General features: G+C 34.9%; 3 protein-coding genes and 1 long non-coding RNA gene across 7 annotated transcripts; 3 read left to right on the forward strand and 1 right to left on the reverse strand.

The window, feature by feature from the left end:
• Positions 1-374: 374 nt before the first annotated feature.
• Positions 375-2,399, forward strand: LOC121247241. The gene is made up of 4 exons (XM_041145621.1): positions 375-491; positions 598-719; positions 1,183-1,284; positions 1,916-2,399. The coding sequence occupies exons 1-4, from the start codon at positions 405-407 to the stop codon at positions 2,397-2,399; spliced, it is 795 nt and encodes a 264-aa protein (XP_041001555.1). The 5' UTR covers positions 375-404.
• A 140-nt stretch (positions 2,400-2,539) lies between these two features.
• On the forward strand, positions 2,540-4,375 carry LOC121247240 (U-box domain-containing protein 33-like). Its single transcript, XM_041145620.1, has 3 exons — positions 2,540-2,677; positions 2,893-3,264; positions 3,466-4,375. The coding sequence occupies exons 1-3, from the start codon at positions 2,606-2,608 to the stop codon at positions 4,168-4,170; spliced, it is 1,149 nt and encodes a 382-aa protein (XP_041001554.1). The 5' UTR covers positions 2,540-2,605; the 3' UTR covers positions 4,171-4,375.
• A 12-nt stretch (positions 4,376-4,387) lies between these two features.
• LOC121247242 lies at positions 4,388-17,156 on the reverse strand. The gene is made up of 5 exons (XR_005937239.1): positions 17,145-17,156; positions 10,277-10,281; positions 8,761-8,765; positions 4,945-5,096; positions 4,388-4,527 (listed from the first exon to the last, which is right to left on the reverse strand). It is a non-coding gene; the product is annotated as an uncharacterized LOC121247242 (long non-coding RNA).
• On the forward strand, positions 12,483-17,194 carry LOC121247239 (U-box domain-containing protein 33-like). 4 transcript variants are annotated; one of them, XM_041145618.1, is made up of 9 exons: positions 12,484-12,762; positions 12,914-13,020; positions 13,135-13,256; positions 13,714-13,815; positions 14,532-14,827; positions 14,891-14,997; positions 15,144-15,251; positions 15,560-15,931; positions 16,159-17,194. In XM_041145618.1, the coding sequence occupies exons 1-9, from the start codon at positions 12,612-12,614 to the stop codon at positions 16,852-16,854; spliced, it is 2,061 nt and encodes a 686-aa protein (XP_041001552.1). In that variant the 5' UTR covers positions 12,484-12,611; the 3' UTR covers positions 16,855-17,194. The 4 variants fall into 4 exon arrangements, with proteins under 4 accessions (XP_041001549.1, XP_041001552.1, XP_041001553.1 ...); XM_041145619.1 differs by having other exon boundaries at positions 12,485-12,762; positions 15,147-15,251; XM_041145615.1 differs by having other exon boundaries at positions 12,483-12,762; positions 14,532-14,997.
• Positions 17,195-17,764: the final 570 nt, after the last annotated feature.

The following is a 17,764-nucleotide window of genomic DNA, read 5'->3' on the forward strand; positions in this document are numbered from 1 at the left end:
ATATATATATATATATATATGTATGTATATGGCGAGTAGTCGGCATAAGATCACTTGAGGAAATTCCATGGCTGATCAGGATATGATCATGACATACGTTGCGGTGGGAAAAGATGTGAAAGACTGCAAATCAATCCTGTCTTGGGCTTTAGAGAACAACGTAGGAAGCAGGATTTGCATCATTCATGTTCACAAGCCTGCAAAGCTGTTCCCTTTAGGCAAGTTATTTATATCTATCTTTGAAAAAACTTGATGATCATAAACCGAATTAACATGCACGTTGGACTTGGAGTCCACATGACCGTCGATTGTCTTCTCTCCAAAGCACATGTATTTATTTATGAAGTAGTTTTGGTGTTATTTGAGTCGTCGTCTTCTCTCCATGTACTTCAGTGCGAAGCTTGATGACGGAAAGGAAGGTCGTCAGAGAACGCCTGGAAACTATGCATGCAATCATGACGGAATACTTTATTTTCTGCCAACAAAAGGGGGTATAAATTCTTCTCATGTGCATCTTTAATTCTTCTCGTCTGGATTGGAACATCTAAGTGCTGAGTTTTCTGACCTCTTTTCTATGGTGTTTTCAAAATAATATAGGTACAGGTACAAACGCAAACCATTGAAATGAACTCTATTAGGGAGGGAATCCTAAAACTCATCTCTAAATATGGGATCAGGAAGCTTGTCATAGGATCAACATCGGCCAATCACTATAAAAGGTAATATTTAAGAATATTGTCAAATATTCATGTAGTACTGGGGTACTCTTTTTTGTGTCTTTCTTTTTCTCTTTCTAGAGAACTGTTACAGATATAAAAAAATTATATAAAACAAACCTACAAATTGATATTGCTTCATAGAATTCGTTAGATCTATTTTATAATAAAAATAACTTTACAATCTGACGTATCGTATCAAACCATATCAGTTTAAGGGTTTATTTGTGTGTAATTCCTTTGGCTAAAATATTTTCCTATTTTTTGAAATATGCAAAGATTTAAGTCTATCTGTAAATTACCCCATACTAAACACACTTCTGATGTGATGTGAAAACTTGCTGCCTGAGAATTTTGAGGATTTTGTAGAGGCTGAAATGTCTCTCTCTGGTTTATTCAGCATGATCATGTGCATGCTTTTGACATTTGGATTGATATATAGCTTAATTACTGCTCCATTTTGCAGAAAAGTGGAAGTGGGGTCTAAGAAAGCGAAGTATGTGTGTAAAACTGCACCTCTCTCGTGTCAAGTACAAGTCATTTGCAAGGGCCACCTCATATTTACCAGGTTTGCAGCTTAAATATGTAATTCATTTGCTACCTTTCTGTTTTGTAGTTCTGCCTCAGTTTTTAATGAGGTGGTCTATACAGTAATGTTATTCACCACATGATACCAATATGGTCTAGACTCTCGAGCATTTTGTTTTTGTTTTGTTTTTTTTTTTAACTACTTTTTTATTAATTCGTGGCTGCAAAAAATTATACCCAAAAAATACTTTTTTTTTTTTTTAATCCATATCTGTAATTTTTACAGCAAAACAATGTCACTCTTCGTTCGTTTGGATATAAGAAGTATTTTATCTCATCTTATCATTACTATTTTTTCAAATTTTCAATTCAACTTTTTCAAGTCTCAAAACAATAACAATATTAAAAAATAATATTCTAAAAATATTTTATTCAACTTTTAACTTTTATCTCAACTCATCACATTTGATCAACTCATCATCCAAACAGCACATAAATAATTGTTAAATTAAGTTATGTTAATATGAAACAAGTGAAAGCACACTAGCAAATATAAATGGGGATGGGAAAATTTGGACAAAAACTTGCGTCTCTATTAAGAAAATACACTAAAGTAGATGTGTAAACACTACCGCAAACACTTCAAAATCCTCTTCTATGTGCCAAAATAGGGAAGCAAGTGCAGCAGACACTGAAACTGGACAATCAAACCTAAATAGATCACGGTCTGGTCCTTCGGGGTACAACAACAGGGTCGGCAGTCCCGTAATTGAATGCTCAGACTTCCCCAAATTACGGTCTGTTACGGTTGGGCGCAATAGGAGCTCTACTCTGGCTGCTCTAATTGCTCCTTTCCCGGAACGTTCTAAAGAGCTTTCATCTCCAACTAGTCCTGGGGATTCTAGTTACTCAGCAAGCTCTCCCACAAGACCGGTTGAAATAACTCTAAATGGATGGAATGATAGAAATGGCAAAGCATTGCAGTACAGCTGCTCACTCTCTCCGCCAGCGGCTTTGGATTATTCAAGAAGCACCTCTACTCTGGATCTCGCTCCTTCAGTTGTGCAACAAAGTCCGAGGTTGATTCCCAGTTCAAGTAACAGATCACCTTCTTCTATTGGAGCTCACAATGTTGTGGTATGTGCAAAGCGTTGATCTGTTACATTCTATGTTGTGTTTGCAAATTTGTATGCCAAAACATGTTTAAATGTTTAAAACATGTTTAATTAACATTTCTCATTGGCATTATTCATCTGAATCAATCAATAATCAAATGGGTATAAAACACGACATAGCTTTGAAATTAAAGGTTTTATGGATCATAGCAGGAGCAGAGCTTAGAAGAGCAGCTTCAACAAGCGATGGCAGCTTTAAAAAAAGAGGCACTCGTGCGTCAAAGAGCAGAGGGATATATGATTGACGCTATACGAAGAGTAAGCTTTTTAGTTACGAGTTCTGCTACTTATAAGTAAACTTCATCAACGCTTTGAATTCATGGGGGTTTTCTTTACACTCTTCATTACACGTTTTGCAAAAAAAAATAGTGCATTTTACATGAATAATACATGCATTCACCAGATATTCTTGAAAACAATACAATTGTAAGCTTTTTAAATCTTACAGAAATTGCTAATAATCTGATCAATAGGCCCAAGATGCAGAGAATCAGAGAGATAAATACATAGAAGAACTATGGATTTCCAAAGAACAGGAAACATCACTAAAGAGCCAACTTGCAGAGTTACAGAAAGAAAGGGATGAATTGCAGATGGAGCGTGATCTTGCACTGAAAGAAGCTGAAGGGCTAAAGAGAAAAGAACAGGACTCAAATGGACACATTCTCGAGCTGCCTGAATTCTCACTTTCTAAAATTGCAGAAGCTACTCAAGGATTTCGTGAATCCCAGAAAATTGGACAAGGAGGATATGGCAACATTTATAAAGGTCGCCTACAAACTGAGGTAGCTATAAAGAAGTTGCATTCTCATGGCTCCCAAGGCTCCCAAGAGTTCCAAATGGAGGTTTGTATATGCATTAATTGAAAAACACTAGAGCTGTTTAGATCAGAAAAATATTTTACTTAAATAAGTTAGCATGTTTGGAGACATTTTCAATAAGAAAGTTTTGAAAAAGTATCAATGGTAGTATTTTGATCTCAAAAATTTTGGTTGAATAATTTGATCTTAAATTTAATATTGGTTGTATACATATATATATATCAGGTTAATGTATTGGGTCAGTTGAGGCACCCCAATCTTGTGAGACTCATTGGATCTTGCCCCGAAGCTTTTGCACTCATCTATGAATATCTTCCTAATGGAAGTCTTGAAGATCGACTCAAATGCAAGGACAACAGTCCTCCATTGTCATGGCAAACTCGACTACGGATCGCCATAGAGTTATGCTCCGTCCTCGGGTATCTTCATTCCAGTACTCGCCCTCGCACCATAGTCCATGGAGATTTGAAACCAGCCAATATTCTCCTTGATTCCAACTATGTATGTAAACTTAGTGACTTTGGAATTTGCCGTGTGTTAAGCCGCGATCAAAGTTCAAGTGATAGTGTAACACTGAGTCATAACACTGTCCCAAAGGGAACTTTGCCTTACTTAGATCCTGAATTTCTTCAAAGAGGAGTTCTTACTGTGAAGTCAGATGTTTACTCCTTTGGAATCATTTTACTGCAATTGTTGACAGGGAAATCACCACCCTACTCTATTGTAGATGAAGTCAACTCTGCCTTACATGCAGGCAATTTTGAATCCCTTTTGGATCCTTCAGCTGGAAGTTGGCCAGTTGAGATTGCTCAATCTTTGGCTGAATTGGCACTGATGTGTTCTGACAATAACAGAAAAAGGAGACCAGATCTTGGGACAGGTGTCTTGGAGCTACTCGAATCATTAAGGGATCCAGTAGGAGGTACTTGAAAGGATTATCAGGCAAGTTGGAGCTTGGCTATAAAGAATTAAATGTTGTGTGATTTGATTAATTGTCAAGTATTTTTGCAGGAATATGGATGTTTGAGTGGTATTTGTAGGTGAGAGTAGTCTATTCGAAAACTCCATTGAGCTATGAGTTGTTTGAATAATCTTTTTCTTTTCCAAAATATTTTTGGATAGTATTGCTATATGATAAGCCTGAAATCTTCAAACAAAAATAGAGAATTTTTCATAATCTAACAAATGATTGAAACTAAAAGGCTGAGAAGAAATAAACCTCCAACTCACATAGCCAAGCAGCGTAGAGATGACTAAGCCAGCAAGTTGGTGCTACCTCATCTTCCCCTGTATACGGCCTGAAGTTCTGAATCAGCCATTGAAATGTTAATGTATAACACAATAGACCAAACCAAATGCCGCATCTATATATATCAAGCAGCTGGCACAGGTGGCTCGTTATATCATATGCAGCATATATTTACTAAAATAGAGATGCCATTGAGCTTTAATTTGGTCTCTGTTGAGCCATATACTTACTTTAAAAAAACATGTAAACAACAACAAAAGCCACATCCATATAATCTACAAAAGAACTATCCATTAAAAATGCAAAATCATTGGATATGCGAGGAATGATACTTATAATCAGATTGTTACGTCCATATGTAAACCGCACATTACAATCCAAATACCCACAAGCAGTAATACTTTTTGCTTCCAAAAAACAATGAGTATATAGAAAAACGTGACAAAAAAACTCACCCCAATTAGATCATCAAGCTTCCCACATCATTCTCATCTGACGATGATGCAAATTTTATGAATGGATGGTCATGAGGAGATCATAAATCAATCAGACATAGCTATTTTCATCTTTTTTACAGGACTCCTGGCCATCTCTTTTAGAACCAATTCTATGACAAGAGTATTGTATCTTTAGGCACAAGAGTTATAGCAAAGCAAAAATACATGATGGAGCAACCGCTTCCCTAGTGTTGTTTTGAGCAATGATATACTTACAACTCTTTTACAACTATTGTAGCTTATAAATCAAGAAAATTTTAGTACTTTTAATGGCGTTGCACTATTATATTAGTAGGTTGTAAAAGAGTTGTGAGTATATCGTTATTTAATTTCCTTTTTAGCTCCACGGATGAGAGATTCCACATTAGTCAAAATGGATTTTAGCAATGCTTCTTTGTTGTTTTGATTGGGCTTCCTATGTTCGAAACCAAAATTTATATACATAATAAATAAATCAATCAGAAAAATGATAAGCTTTAAAAAGAATGATATGTGAAAGATAACGAAAAGCAAAGTGAAGAAAACCCCAACTCGGATGCCTAACAAACTGTCATTGAAGGGGATAAAAGCTCAAATAAACAAGCTTAGCCCCATCAAATGGCTACTATTAGAAAACAAAAGAAGGAGAGAGGAAGAAGTGACAAAGATGAGACATTGAGGGGACAAGGAAAAAGGATCTGTTATAGGGAAAATAGAGAGGTGACATAAAAGAAAAGAAAAAGGTGAAAGGGAGAAAAGCAAGTGAGGCATGCAAGTGAGGAGTGAAATAAAATTCTTCATCACTCCTAAGGCCAGGATAAAAAGGGATCAGACTGGATAAGGAGGAGACTTCTTTACCTTCTTCAACCTCACGACGAGAGCTCCAAAGACAAGAATCGTCTCCATAAAATAATTCTCCGACTCCATCGTACAGAGAGAAATGAGAGACTGTAAAAAATATATTATAGTGGATTTACCCTCTAAATGACTAGTGGATGTAGGCTCAGTGCGAACCACGTAAATCTATAGCTCCATCTCCATTGATATTTCTTGCATTTACTTTCTTATTCACTGTTATGGATGTACGTACGGTCACAGTACAACACTCTGGACCGCTAAAGAAGGCTCCAAACCACTCCGATTGATGCCCGAAACGCCACTACGGGCAGGGAATAGTTCCTTCTCATATTCTAGCATGTTGTGTGATTTTTGGCAGTAACATTTTGCATCGTCTATGGGATTCGATTTATTTCCTACACATAAATTTGGAGGATTTCCTGGCTTCCGAAATCGACTACCAATGATCAGATAAGATTTCTCCATTATTGTATTGCTTTCATAGCACTGTTAAAATGGGAATACCTTACTTGCCCATACAACTAGGTGCATAACACACTTAAACGCACACATGCACCCAACATTACACACATGAAAACACCTTCTCACCATGGGCACAAACCATGGGTGTACTGTACACTTAAATGCTACATGGGCCGTCGGCGCCTTCTGTTGCCTTTGCAGTGGTCCTCGACTACCCCCTTGTGGAGGCAACCTCTGCCATGTGACCACATGCACGGGGTTGCAAGTGGTCAAGACTACTCGGCCACAACCTAGCTATGGCCCAACAGGGGAGCCAACGGCCACCATGCAGACTACAGATGTAATCTGTCTTCGACTGGGTGGTCCCAAATACCCCACCGGGATGAGGCCTCCACCATTCGACAATGTGCACGGGATTGCACGTGGTCAAGACTACTTGCCACGACTCAGCTATGGCCCAACAAGGGAGCCAGTGTCATATGTTTCCAACAGAGTGGTCCCCGACCACCCCCCACAAAGGCAGCCTCTGCCATGCGACCACATGCACAGGATTGCAAGTGGTCGAGACCACTCACACAGCGGGCAACGGGTGCATATTGTTGTGCACCCAAAGGAGCCTTTCTTGTGGCGTATGTGGATAGGGGAGGCCACTAACGGCCATCACTAGCCCAATCGGCAATCTTTGTCATCGGCAGGGTATCCTTGAGCCCGCTCGGCCACCCCTTGCTTAGCCATTTAAGTAGGCAACCATCCCGCGATGCACGAATGCAGGTAGCCATGCTCAGCCTAAGCTTGCTCGACCAAGTCTCCTTGGTCACAACTATTCTATGGCCATGCACGAGGGTAACCTTTCTCTACCTACAGATTGGGTGCTCAAGCTGAGCAGCTGCTCGGCCTGAGCACCTAGTAGTTAATCATGATCCATCATTCAAAATAGGATCATCTAAGATATGCCACATATATCTGCCTAGTGTCCCCCAGAAAGAAATCTATCAACAAAAAAAATAATTAAAGGTTTCCCTAAATCATCGATGGTTACTAAAATATAAGATCTCCAGGCTAGTATTTTGCATAGTACCCATAACAATATAATACATGGGACTGGTCAACATCCTCACAGTCACACTTTTGAGTAAAAATCTCCAGTACGCTTGAACACCTTTGAGTTGAGTATATTATTACAAGCTTTTCACACTTGAATATGCATTTCTCCATTCTTGCTTCATATGCACTGATTTTCTTTTCTTTTCTTCTGACTGTTTTTTTAGTAATACTAGATGCAGTCATGGGCTGTGTAAGCACCGCGCACTTCATTTATAAAAGAGTGGAGTCCATCATTAAAAAATTAATTTTTCATATTGATATCACATTTACTCACTTCATTTATAAAGTCACGGTCAAAGTTCAAGTGACAGTGTAACACTGGGTCATAACACTATCACAAAGGGAACTATGCCTTACTCAGATCCTGAATTTCTTCAAACAGAAGTTCTTACTGTGAAGGATCCTGAATTTCTTCAAAGAGGAGTTCTTACTGTGAAGTCAGATGTTTACTACTTTGGAATCATTTTATTGCAATTGTTGACAGGGAAATCACCACCCTACTCTATAGTAGATGAAGTCAACTCTGCCTTACTTGCAGGCAATTTTGCATCCCTTTTGGATCCTTCGACTGGATGTTGGCCATTTGAGGTTGCTCTATGTTTGGCTAAATTGGCACTAATCTATTCTAACAATAACAAAAAAAAGGAGACCAAATCTTGAGACAGGTGTCTTGGAGCTACTTGAATCATTAAGGGATCCAGTAGGAGATACTTGAAAGGCTTACCAGCCAAGTTGGAACTTGGCTATAAATAATTAAATGTTCTATGAGTTGTAGGTGAGAGTCTATTCTTGCAGGAATATGGATGTGTTCTCGTAATCCTCATTTGAAGCAAAAGTTGGAGCTCTATTCTCAAGTTGAAGATGACTTATGTGTTTTCGTAATCTTCCTTTGGCCGTTCTAAAGTCCCCTTTTTATTAAGCTCCATTAGCGGTTGGTGAGAAATTCAACTTTATATCATTTCATCCCCTTGCGTATCTGACTTGTTTTGTCCTCTTTCTCATTTTTCTCAATTTTTTGTCGCATTTCTTTTTTTTCTCTGACACGGGCTTTTTCTTGTCCCCCCTTATCTCCTTTTTACTTTTTGATTATGGCCCTTTGGGCTGGGCCTAAGATGCCCATTTGGATTGGGGGAATTTATCCCGTAACATTTAACTTAGTTTCAATTAACTTATTTTATGAGATAAAAATAATAATCTCATTTATACAATAGATACTAATAGTGTTAAATGTACAATAAAGTCAATAAGGTATCCTTAATACAACATATATAAAATCTAATTAAGTCTCCAACTCCTAAAATACGTTTATAGTTCTACTAGTAGCCTTTGTAAGATGATCAACTATCATCTGAAGATATGTTATAAGATTACCTCATCTTGCACAATGACATCTCGAATGCAATGAAACCAAATATTTATGTGTTTGGTTTTGTCATGATATTTGGAATTCTTGTCATATATCAAAATTGTCATAGTATCACTGTATATTTTAACTACTTCAATTGTGATGTTAATCGTGATTATAGTAACTGTGGCACGAATCGAGGTCGCAACTATAACAGTCCAGTGGTCATGAAAAATGCCACATGAGACTCGTCATTCTTATATCCTTCCTTGAATCCCTTCAAACAATTCATTTTTTTCTTCCTTAAGAAGTTTTGTGAAACGATTTTGGTTTAATTCATATTGCAATATTTTGATAAAAATATTTTTTTGTACCTAGTGATAGCATTCTTTGTGTGTGTGTATATATATATATATATATATATATATATATATATAAACAAATACACACATATATAATGCACTCAAACACATAATTATCTTGATATTAATTCGGCCCCCAAAATCAAACATCTTCCTCCGCAAATATTTAAACCATTTGAGGAATGAAACGTATTGCATCTATAAAAAGATTTTAAAAAAGTAAATTTATAAACTGGTATGACTTTATGTGTGTTGTTGCATTTATTCTACAATTAGATGTACCACATCAAACCATATCAACTTGTGAGTTTACCTTTATGAAATCTCATTATGACTAAAACATTTCTACTATGTATATTCTATTGTTCTTGTCCAAACTGAAAGGTATTGGAATTTCAGGATTTCCAAATATACATCAATGGATGAACAGATACATGTGGTTTACATGTGGTTTGCACTATGTCAAGGAAAGTTAATTCTCTTGCAAAATAGAAAGCTACCCCATGGCTTAATTAGGTCCTGTTTGGATATAGAAATGGTTTCATCTCATATCATCTCATTATTACAATTTTTTTAAATTCTCACACAAAATATAATAAACAATTCAGCTTTTTTAAATCTCAAAATAATAAGAATATTAAAAAACAATATTCTAACTGTAAGGAAATTTTTCCTACTTCACAAAGCCCACTGGGCCTCAACTTACTACCTGGCTTAAGGGCCTCCAATATTGCATAGGGGACAAAGCATCTACCAGAAAAAGGAGTCTAGAAGCCCGATCAGGACATGATCAATACAAATTGTAACCGATTATCCATAACCAAGTCTTATTTTAAAAAAACACACAAAAAAATTCAATTTTTTCAAATTTTAAAATAAAAATTATATATAAAAGTTATATTTTAATAATATTTTAATATATAATATTGTTATTCAATTTTTTTATCTCTTATCTCTCTCTCTCAAAACTCTAAAAAAATATTTTTTTAGATAATGAAGTGTTCCAATATGCCGCTGGAGGTTTGTAGGCACCACACTGGTGAAGGGCACATTCTTTCATGCCACGCTTATTCTCAAATTCTACTACTTAGTAATTTACTAAAATTAAGCTGTTCATTCCTCTTGAAGATAGCTTTATAATTTACTGTTTTTAACGCTTCATGTCTTTTCAACTAATAACAACTTCTTATAAAAAAAAAAAAAAAAAAACTAATAACAAATTAGAGTCCGTGAACAAAAATTACCTAATAAATATATATATATATATATGTGTATATATATATATATATATATCATGTTGCAAGCTATAGTAATGGTAAATAGTGTATCTTACTTTCTTTTTTTCTCTCCGATTTGCATGTTTGTCTAAATTTTCAAATCTTAATATCTTAAGTAGTTTGAGAAAATGAAAAATATTATACGGAATATAAAATATTTTTTTGTTTATCATCATTCTAATTATTATTATTTTTATCTTTTAATGTGATAAAATAAAATTATTAACCCAAAATAAAATAAAAATTATTTTTATAATAATTAATAAAATATTATTAAAAAAAACTATAGCAGGCAAAATTGTGAGGGAGCGACGGCACGTGAAGCCCATGAACGGAGGGCCACGCACAAACATTTTTGTTGTAGTTTCACGTCGTTCTAGTAGATAGGCAGCTGTAGAGTGGCGTGGTGGAGCACGTGTCAATTAATAGTGGCCGGAGTACAATAGATATGAGAAAAACTGAACCGATGAAAGAGAGAAAAAAAATACTTTCACGAAAGCATATATACAGAGAGTTAGGAGAAATGAAAAAGGAAAATGAAAAGGAAATAGAGAGGAAAGTGAATGGCAAGACCTATAAAACGAATTTGACTTTTTTAGAGAGAAGTCAGAACTTCTCTTTCTAAAAACACAATGGAGAATAATGGTCGTTTAAGAGGCAATCATTTAAATGCTCATCAACCGTGCTTTCCATATTGGCTCCTAAAAAAGGATGACTTGCCGAGTCCTTCAACCTTGTATTTTTAATGCAATGAGATTCCTACTTGTAATATATTATGTAATGAATACGACAAAATATATAAATTTGTGGAGAGACTAGAAGCCCGATCAGGGACAGGATCAACACTAATTGCTAGATAAAAGTGCAATTGTCATATCTGACTTCACTAACATGTTTGAATGTTGAGAACTTTCCTGCCAAGCCAGCTAGCTAGCTGCATTTATATAATAATAATAATAAAATTTTAGAATGAGTAATATTAAAAAAGATGATTTGGATATAAAAATAGTTTTTAACTTATCTTAATTTATCTCGTCTAATCATTACAATTTTCTTAAATTTTCACACAAAATATAATTAATAATTTAATTTTTTTTTAAATTTTAAAATAATAATATTATTAAAAAATAATATTCTAACAATATTTTATTTAACTTTTAACTTTTATTTCAACTCAATTCAACTCAATTCAAATCATTATCAAAATTTTACTTAAATTTTATGAGTTATTCTACTCAACTGTTGATCTTAAATATTATGCAAATTATTTTCCTATAAAAAAATATTACGCGGGCGGGACACGGGTTGGGTAGTTGCAATTATCAATCAAAAGCTGACTGTAAGAGCACATGCATGCATACATACAGCTAGATAATCACCGGACTTTGACGATTTCAGAGTCTACGCACACATGTAGCTTCTTCGGTTTGGTCTTTGATTGTCTTTTTTTATTTTTATTTTTATATATATATTGATATCGAGGTGACATCAAATTATCTGAATTTATATTATATAAATAATAATATTTTATACATCTCATTAAAATGTATTTAAATGTAAATAAGTTGAGATATACGTTTAAATATATGAAATAGATTGAGATGAACTTTAACTTTTTATATAAAATTAAAAACATAATGAGTCTCGTCAATATTGATTAGTTTGGAATGAGATAAACCCACTCCAGCAACTAAACATTTTATATATCTATGTATAGTTATTTTATGGGTATAAAAATTATTTTTAAGAAAAATGTATCTTGGCACAAGTACTTAACACACAAGTTCTTACTAAGCAAAATTGTGAGGTTTGAATAATGAATTGAGTTAAATTGAGATAAGATGAAATGAGATGATGAGAATTAAAGTTGAATAAAATATTATTAGAATATTATATTTTAACATTATTTTTATTTTTAGATTTGAAAACGTTGAATTGTCTATTATATTTTGTTTGAAAATATGGAAAAATTATAATTTTTAGATAAGATAAAATAAATTGAGAATGTTTTTTTAATCCAAACAAGTCCATGCGTTAAGTAGAAAATGTGTTCAGACTAATTTGAACTACAAAAGTCTTTGAAATGTAATAATTTTACATGATTTCTGGCTGCATGTCGGACTTTTGTGCTTTTCACAAAAAATGAAGTGCATATATATATATATATATATATATATATGTGTGTGTGTATATATGTATATGGCGAGTAGTAGGCATAAGATCACTTGAGGAAATTTCATGGCTGATCAGGATATGATCACCTACGTTGCGGTGGGAAAAGATGTGAAAGACTGCAAATCAATCCTGTCTTGGGCCATAGAGAACAACGTCCGAGGAAGCAGGATTTGCATCATTCATGTTCACAAGCCTGCAAAGCTGTTCCCTTTAGGCAAGTTATATAGTTTTATCTATCTCTGAAAAAACTTGATGATCCTTAACCGAATTAACATGCAGCACGTTGGAGTCCACATGTATTTATTATTTATGAAGTAGTTTTGGAGTTATTTGAGTCGTCGTCTTCTCTTCATGTACTTGATCAGTGCGAAGCTTAATGACGGAAAGGAAGGTCAGAGAACGCCTGGAAAGTGGTACACAAAGTATGCATGCAATCATGGAGGAATACTTTGTTTTCTGCCAACAAAAGGGGGTATAAATTCTTCTCATGTGCATCTTTAATCCTTCTCGATCGTCTGGATTGGAACAGTGAGGAGTGCTGATCAGTTTTCTGACCTTTTTTCTGTGGTGTTTCAAAATAATATAGGTACAGGCACAAACGCAAACCATTGAAATGAACTCTATTAGGGAGGGAATCGTAAAACTCATCTCTAAATATGGGATCAGGAAGCTTGTCATAGGATCAACATCGGCCAATCACTATAAAAGGTAATATTTAAGAATATTGTCAAATATTGTACTGGATACTCTTTCTGTGTCTTTCTCTTTCTCTCTTTAAAAAATTGTTACAGAAATAAAAAGATTATACAAGACAAACCCATAAAATGATGTGGTTTTATAGAATTCGTTATATCTACTTTATAATAAAAATAACTTTACAATCTGACGTATTATATTAAGTCATATCAGTTTGTAAGTTTATTTGTATGTAATTTCTTTCTGGTTAAAATATTTTCTTATTTTTTGGAATATGCAAAGATTTAGGTCTATCTGTAAATTACCTCATACTAAACACACTTCTGGTGTGATGTGAAAACTTGCTGCCTGAGAATTTTGAGGATTTTGTAGAGGCTGAAATGTCTCTCTCTGGTTTATTCAGCATGATCATGTGCATGCTTTTGACATTTGGATTGATATATAGCTTAATTACTGCTCCATTTTGCAGAAAAGTGGAAGTGGGGTCTAAGAAAGCGAAGTATGTGTGTAAAACTGCACCTCTCTCGTGTCAAGTACAAGTCATTTGCAAGGGCCACCTCATATTTACCAGGTTTGCAGCTTCCAAACTTTTGTCAATTACACTTGCAAATATGTCATTCTTTTGCTACCTTTCTGTTTTGTAGTTCTGCCTCAATTTTTAATGATGTGGTCTATACATATTCTTTTGCAAATATGATACTTTATTACTCTTGGATCATGCTTTATGTTTTTCAAAGTTGAAGAAAGTTTAAAAGTTGATATGTAAACGCTATGGCAAACACTTCGAAATCTTCCTCTTCCTCTTTCTATGTGTCATAATACATCTAAATTCATCTTTTTAAGTTAAGTCTAGCATTCAAACACATAACTCTCAAATTGTTAAATTCATCTCAACTCAAAACCTTTTTATATGGGAGTTTCACAATTTTTTTCAACTTCTCATAAATACATCTAAACTTATCTTAATATCAAAACACATTTAAACTCATTTTAAGTGAATCTCACAGAATTTACTCTACCATCTCAACTCATTATTATGTATAAAGAGTTCAACGTTTAAATGCAGCCTTAACTCCTTTTGGATACAAAAAGTATTTCATTATTATAAATTTTTTAAATTTTCATATAAAATATAATAAACAATTCATATTTTTCAATTACTAAAATAATAATAATATTAAAAAATAATATTTTATTTAACTTTCATCCCCATCTCAAACACTTCAAAATCCTTTCTTTCTATGTGATCATCATCATTCTCCTGATGGAAGTAGCGTGCCAAAATAGGGAAGCAAGTGCAACAGACACTGAAACTGGACAATCAAACCTAAATAGATCACGGTCTGGTCCTTCGGGGTACAACAACAGGGTCGGCAGTCCCTTAATTGAATGCTCAGACTTCCCCAAATTACGGTCTGTTACGGTTGGGCGCAATAGGAGCACTCCTCTGGCTGCTCTAATTGCTTCTTTCCCGGAACGTTCTAAAGAGCTTTCATCTCCAGCGAGTCCTGGGGATTCTAGTTACTCAGCACGCTCTCCCACAAGACCGGTTGAAATAACTCTAAATGGATGGAATGATAGAAATGGCAAAGCATTGCAGTATAGCTGCTCAATCTCTCCGCCGGCAGCTTTGGATTATTCAAGAAGCTCTTCTACTCTGGATCTCGCTCCTTCAGTTGTGCAACAAAGTCCGAGGTTGATTTCCAGTTCAAGTAACATATCAACTTCTTCTAATGGAGCTCACAATGTTGTGGTATGTGCAAAGCATTCTGTTACATTCTATTTGTGTTTGCAAATTGTTTAACATTTCTCATTTGTATTATTCATCTGAATCAATCAATAATCAAATGGGTATAAAACACGACAAGGCTTTGAAATTAAAGGTTATATGGATCATAGCAGGAGCGGAGCTTAGAAGAGCAGCTTCAACAAGCGATGGCAGCTTTAAAAAAAGAGGCACTCGTGCGTCAAAGAGCAGAGGGATATATGATTGACGCTATACGAAGAGTAAGCTTTTTAGCTACGAGTTCTGCTACTTATAAGTAAACTTCTTCAACGCTTTGAATTCATGGGGGTTTTCTTTATACTCTTCATTACACGTTTTGCAAAAAAACAGTGCATTTTACATGACTAATACCCTCGTATTTCGTGAAAATATGAGGGCAAAAGAGTAAAATTATATATTTTTAAGTAGTGTGTAGGAATATGGGACTTATGTTTAGAGTTTTCTACATGTATTTAACGTATATGCTTGAAAACAATAAAATTGTAAGCTTTTTAAATCTTACAGAAATTGCTAATAATCTGATCAATAGGCCCAAGATGCAGAGAATCAGAGAGACAACTACATAGAAGAACTATGGATTTCCAAAGAACAGGAAACATCATTAAAGAGCCAACTTGCAGAGTTACAGAAAGAAAGGGATGAATTGCAGATGGAGCGTGATCATGCACTGAAAGAAGCTGAAGGGCTAAAGAAAAAAGAAGAGGACTCAAATGGACACATGCTCGAGCTACCTGAATTCTCCCTTTCTAAAATTGCAGAAGTTACTCAAGGATTTCATGAATCCCAGAAAATTGGACAAGGAGGATATGGTAACATTTATATAGGTCGCCTCCAAACTGAGGTAGCTATAAAGATGTTACATTCTCATGGCTCCCAAGGCTCCCAAGAGTTCCAAATGGAGGTTTGTATATGCATTAATTGAAAAACACAAGAGTTGTTTAGATCAGAAAAATATTTTACTTAAATAAGTTAGCATGTTTGGAGACATTTTCAATAAAAAAAAGTTTTGAAAAAGTATCAATGATAGTATTTTGATGTCAAAAATTTTGGTTGAATAATTTGATCTTAAATTTAATATTGGTTGTATACATATATATATATATATATATATATATATATATATATCAGGTTAATGTATTGGGTCAGTTGAGGCACCCCAATCTTGTGAAACTCATTGGATCTTGCCCCGAAGCTTTTGCACTCATCTATGAATATCTTCCTAATGGAAGTCTTGAAGATCGACTCAAATGCAAGGACAACAGTCCTCCATTGTCATGGCAAACTCGACTACGGATCGCCATAGAGCTATGCTCTGTCCTCGTGTATCTTCATTCCAGTACTCGACCTCGCACCATAGTGCATGGAGATTTGAAACCAGCCAATATTCTCCTTGATTCCAACTATGTATGTAAACTTAGTGACTTTGGAATTTGCCGTGTGTTAAGCCGCGATCGAAGTTCAAGTGACAGTGTAACACTGAGTCATAACACTGTCCCAAAGGGAACTTTGCCTTACTTAGATCCTGAATTTCTTCAAAGAGGAGTTCTTACTGTGAAGTCAGATGTTTACTCCTTTGGAATCATTTTACTGCAATTGTTGACAGGGAAATCACCACCCTACTCTATAGTAGATGAAGTCAACTCTGCCTTACTTGCAGGCAATTTTGAATCCCTTTTGGATCCTTCGGCTGGACGTTGGCCATTGGAGGTTGCTCAATCTTTGGCTGAATTGGCACTGATGTGTTCTGACAATTACAGAAAAAGGAGACCAGATCTTGGGACTCGTGTCTTGGAGCTACTCGAATCATTAAGGGATCCAACATGAGGCACTTGAAAGGATTATCAGCCAAGTTGGAGCTTGGCTATAAATTGTTAAATGTTGTGTGATTTGATTAATTGTCAAGTATTTTTGCAGGAATATGGATGTTTGAGTGGTATTTGTAGGTGAGAGTCTATTCTAAAACTCCATTGAACTATGAGTTGTTTGAATAAATATTTTTGGATAATATTTATAAAGAAATGATTTGTACATGCCTCAAATAGATATGCTCTAACACAGATCTTTGTAAAAAAAGTGGACCACTCCTTAAAACATTATTATCAAGTGTTATCGACGGAGGTGGAGCTAGCTAGTTGGCTGCTAAACAAAAAAAATTGTTTGCTGATCAGTGATTGTCAAATGCCAGGTGTCTTTTGCAGTAATATAAAGCTCAATAGAGTACTTAATTATGACTTGTTTAACAGCAATTTTTATTTTACAATAAATCAATCAAGCATCTTCAAACAAGATTTATAGAGAATTTTTCAAAAACCTGCAAAAAGCTAATTAAGATCTCGAAATACTTATACCCTTATGGTTTTGTCTTTGGTTTACATGATAATTATGACCTTGCATTTTTAATCAGTCATAAGAAACACCATTTTCCTTTTTTCCTTCATCTGTACTGGTGTGAGTTTATGGGCCGATGGGGATAGTTTCTCTTTTGTTGGGTTGGTTCAGGTCTTTGGAATTGGAGAAGTGCGTGTTGGGTCCTTTGTCTTTGGTTCACTTAAGAAGTAACTCAATTTGTATAGTTCATCCCATCTTCGCGGAGCCTATTAGAGAGAAAAATAATCAACTTCAACTTGTCCTTTGCGTTCGTTCTCCACTTCAACACCCTCCAAACTTTGTAGTTCATGTATTAGATTCTTTTTTTGTAAGGTTACATTATCAAATACCTGTTCATTTCATTTCT

Source organism: Juglans microcarpa x Juglans regia, chromosome 1S (genome assembly GCF_004785595.1).
Source record: "Juglans microcarpa x Juglans regia isolate MS1-56 chromosome 1S, Jm3101_v1.0, whole genome shotgun sequence".
In the NCBI taxonomy this organism is placed as follows: domain Eukaryota; kingdom Viridiplantae; phylum Streptophyta; class Magnoliopsida; order Fagales; family Juglandaceae; genus Juglans; species Juglans microcarpa x Juglans regia.

Coding starts and splice junctions, on each gene's coding strand:
- LOC121247240 (XM_041145620.1), top strand. CDS start 2,606: ATGGCAGCTTTAAAAAAAGAGGCACTCGTGCGTCAAAGAGCAGAGGGA. Junction 2,678..2,892: donor TGATTGACGCTATACGAAGA/GTAAGCTTTTTA, acceptor TCTGATCAATAG/GCCCAAGATGCAGAGAATCA. Junction 3,265..3,465: donor CCCAAGAGTTCCAAATGGAG/GTTTGTATATGC, acceptor TATATATATCAG/GTTAATGTATTGGGTCAGTT.
- LOC121247239 (XM_041145615.1), top strand. CDS start 12,612: ATGGCTGATCAGGATATGATCACCTACGTTGCGGTGGGAAAAGATGTG. Junction 13,021..13,134: donor TTTTCTGCCAACAAAAGGGG/GTATAAATTCTT, acceptor AAAATAATATAG/GTACAGGCACAAACGCAAAC. Junction 14,998..15,143: donor ATGGAGCTCACAATGTTGTG/GTATGTGCAAAG, acceptor TATGGATCATAG/CAGGAGCGGAGCTTAGAAGA.
- LOC121247241 (XM_041145621.1), top strand. CDS start 405: ATGACGGAAAGGAAGGTCGTCAGAGAACGCCTGGAAACTATGCATGCA. Junction 492..597: donor TTTTCTGCCAACAAAAGGGG/GTATAAATTCTT, acceptor AAAATAATATAG/GTACAGGTACAAACGCAAAC. Junction 720..1,182: donor TCGGCCAATCACTATAAAAG/GTAATATTTAAG, acceptor TCCATTTTGCAG/AAAAGTGGAAGTGGGGTCTA.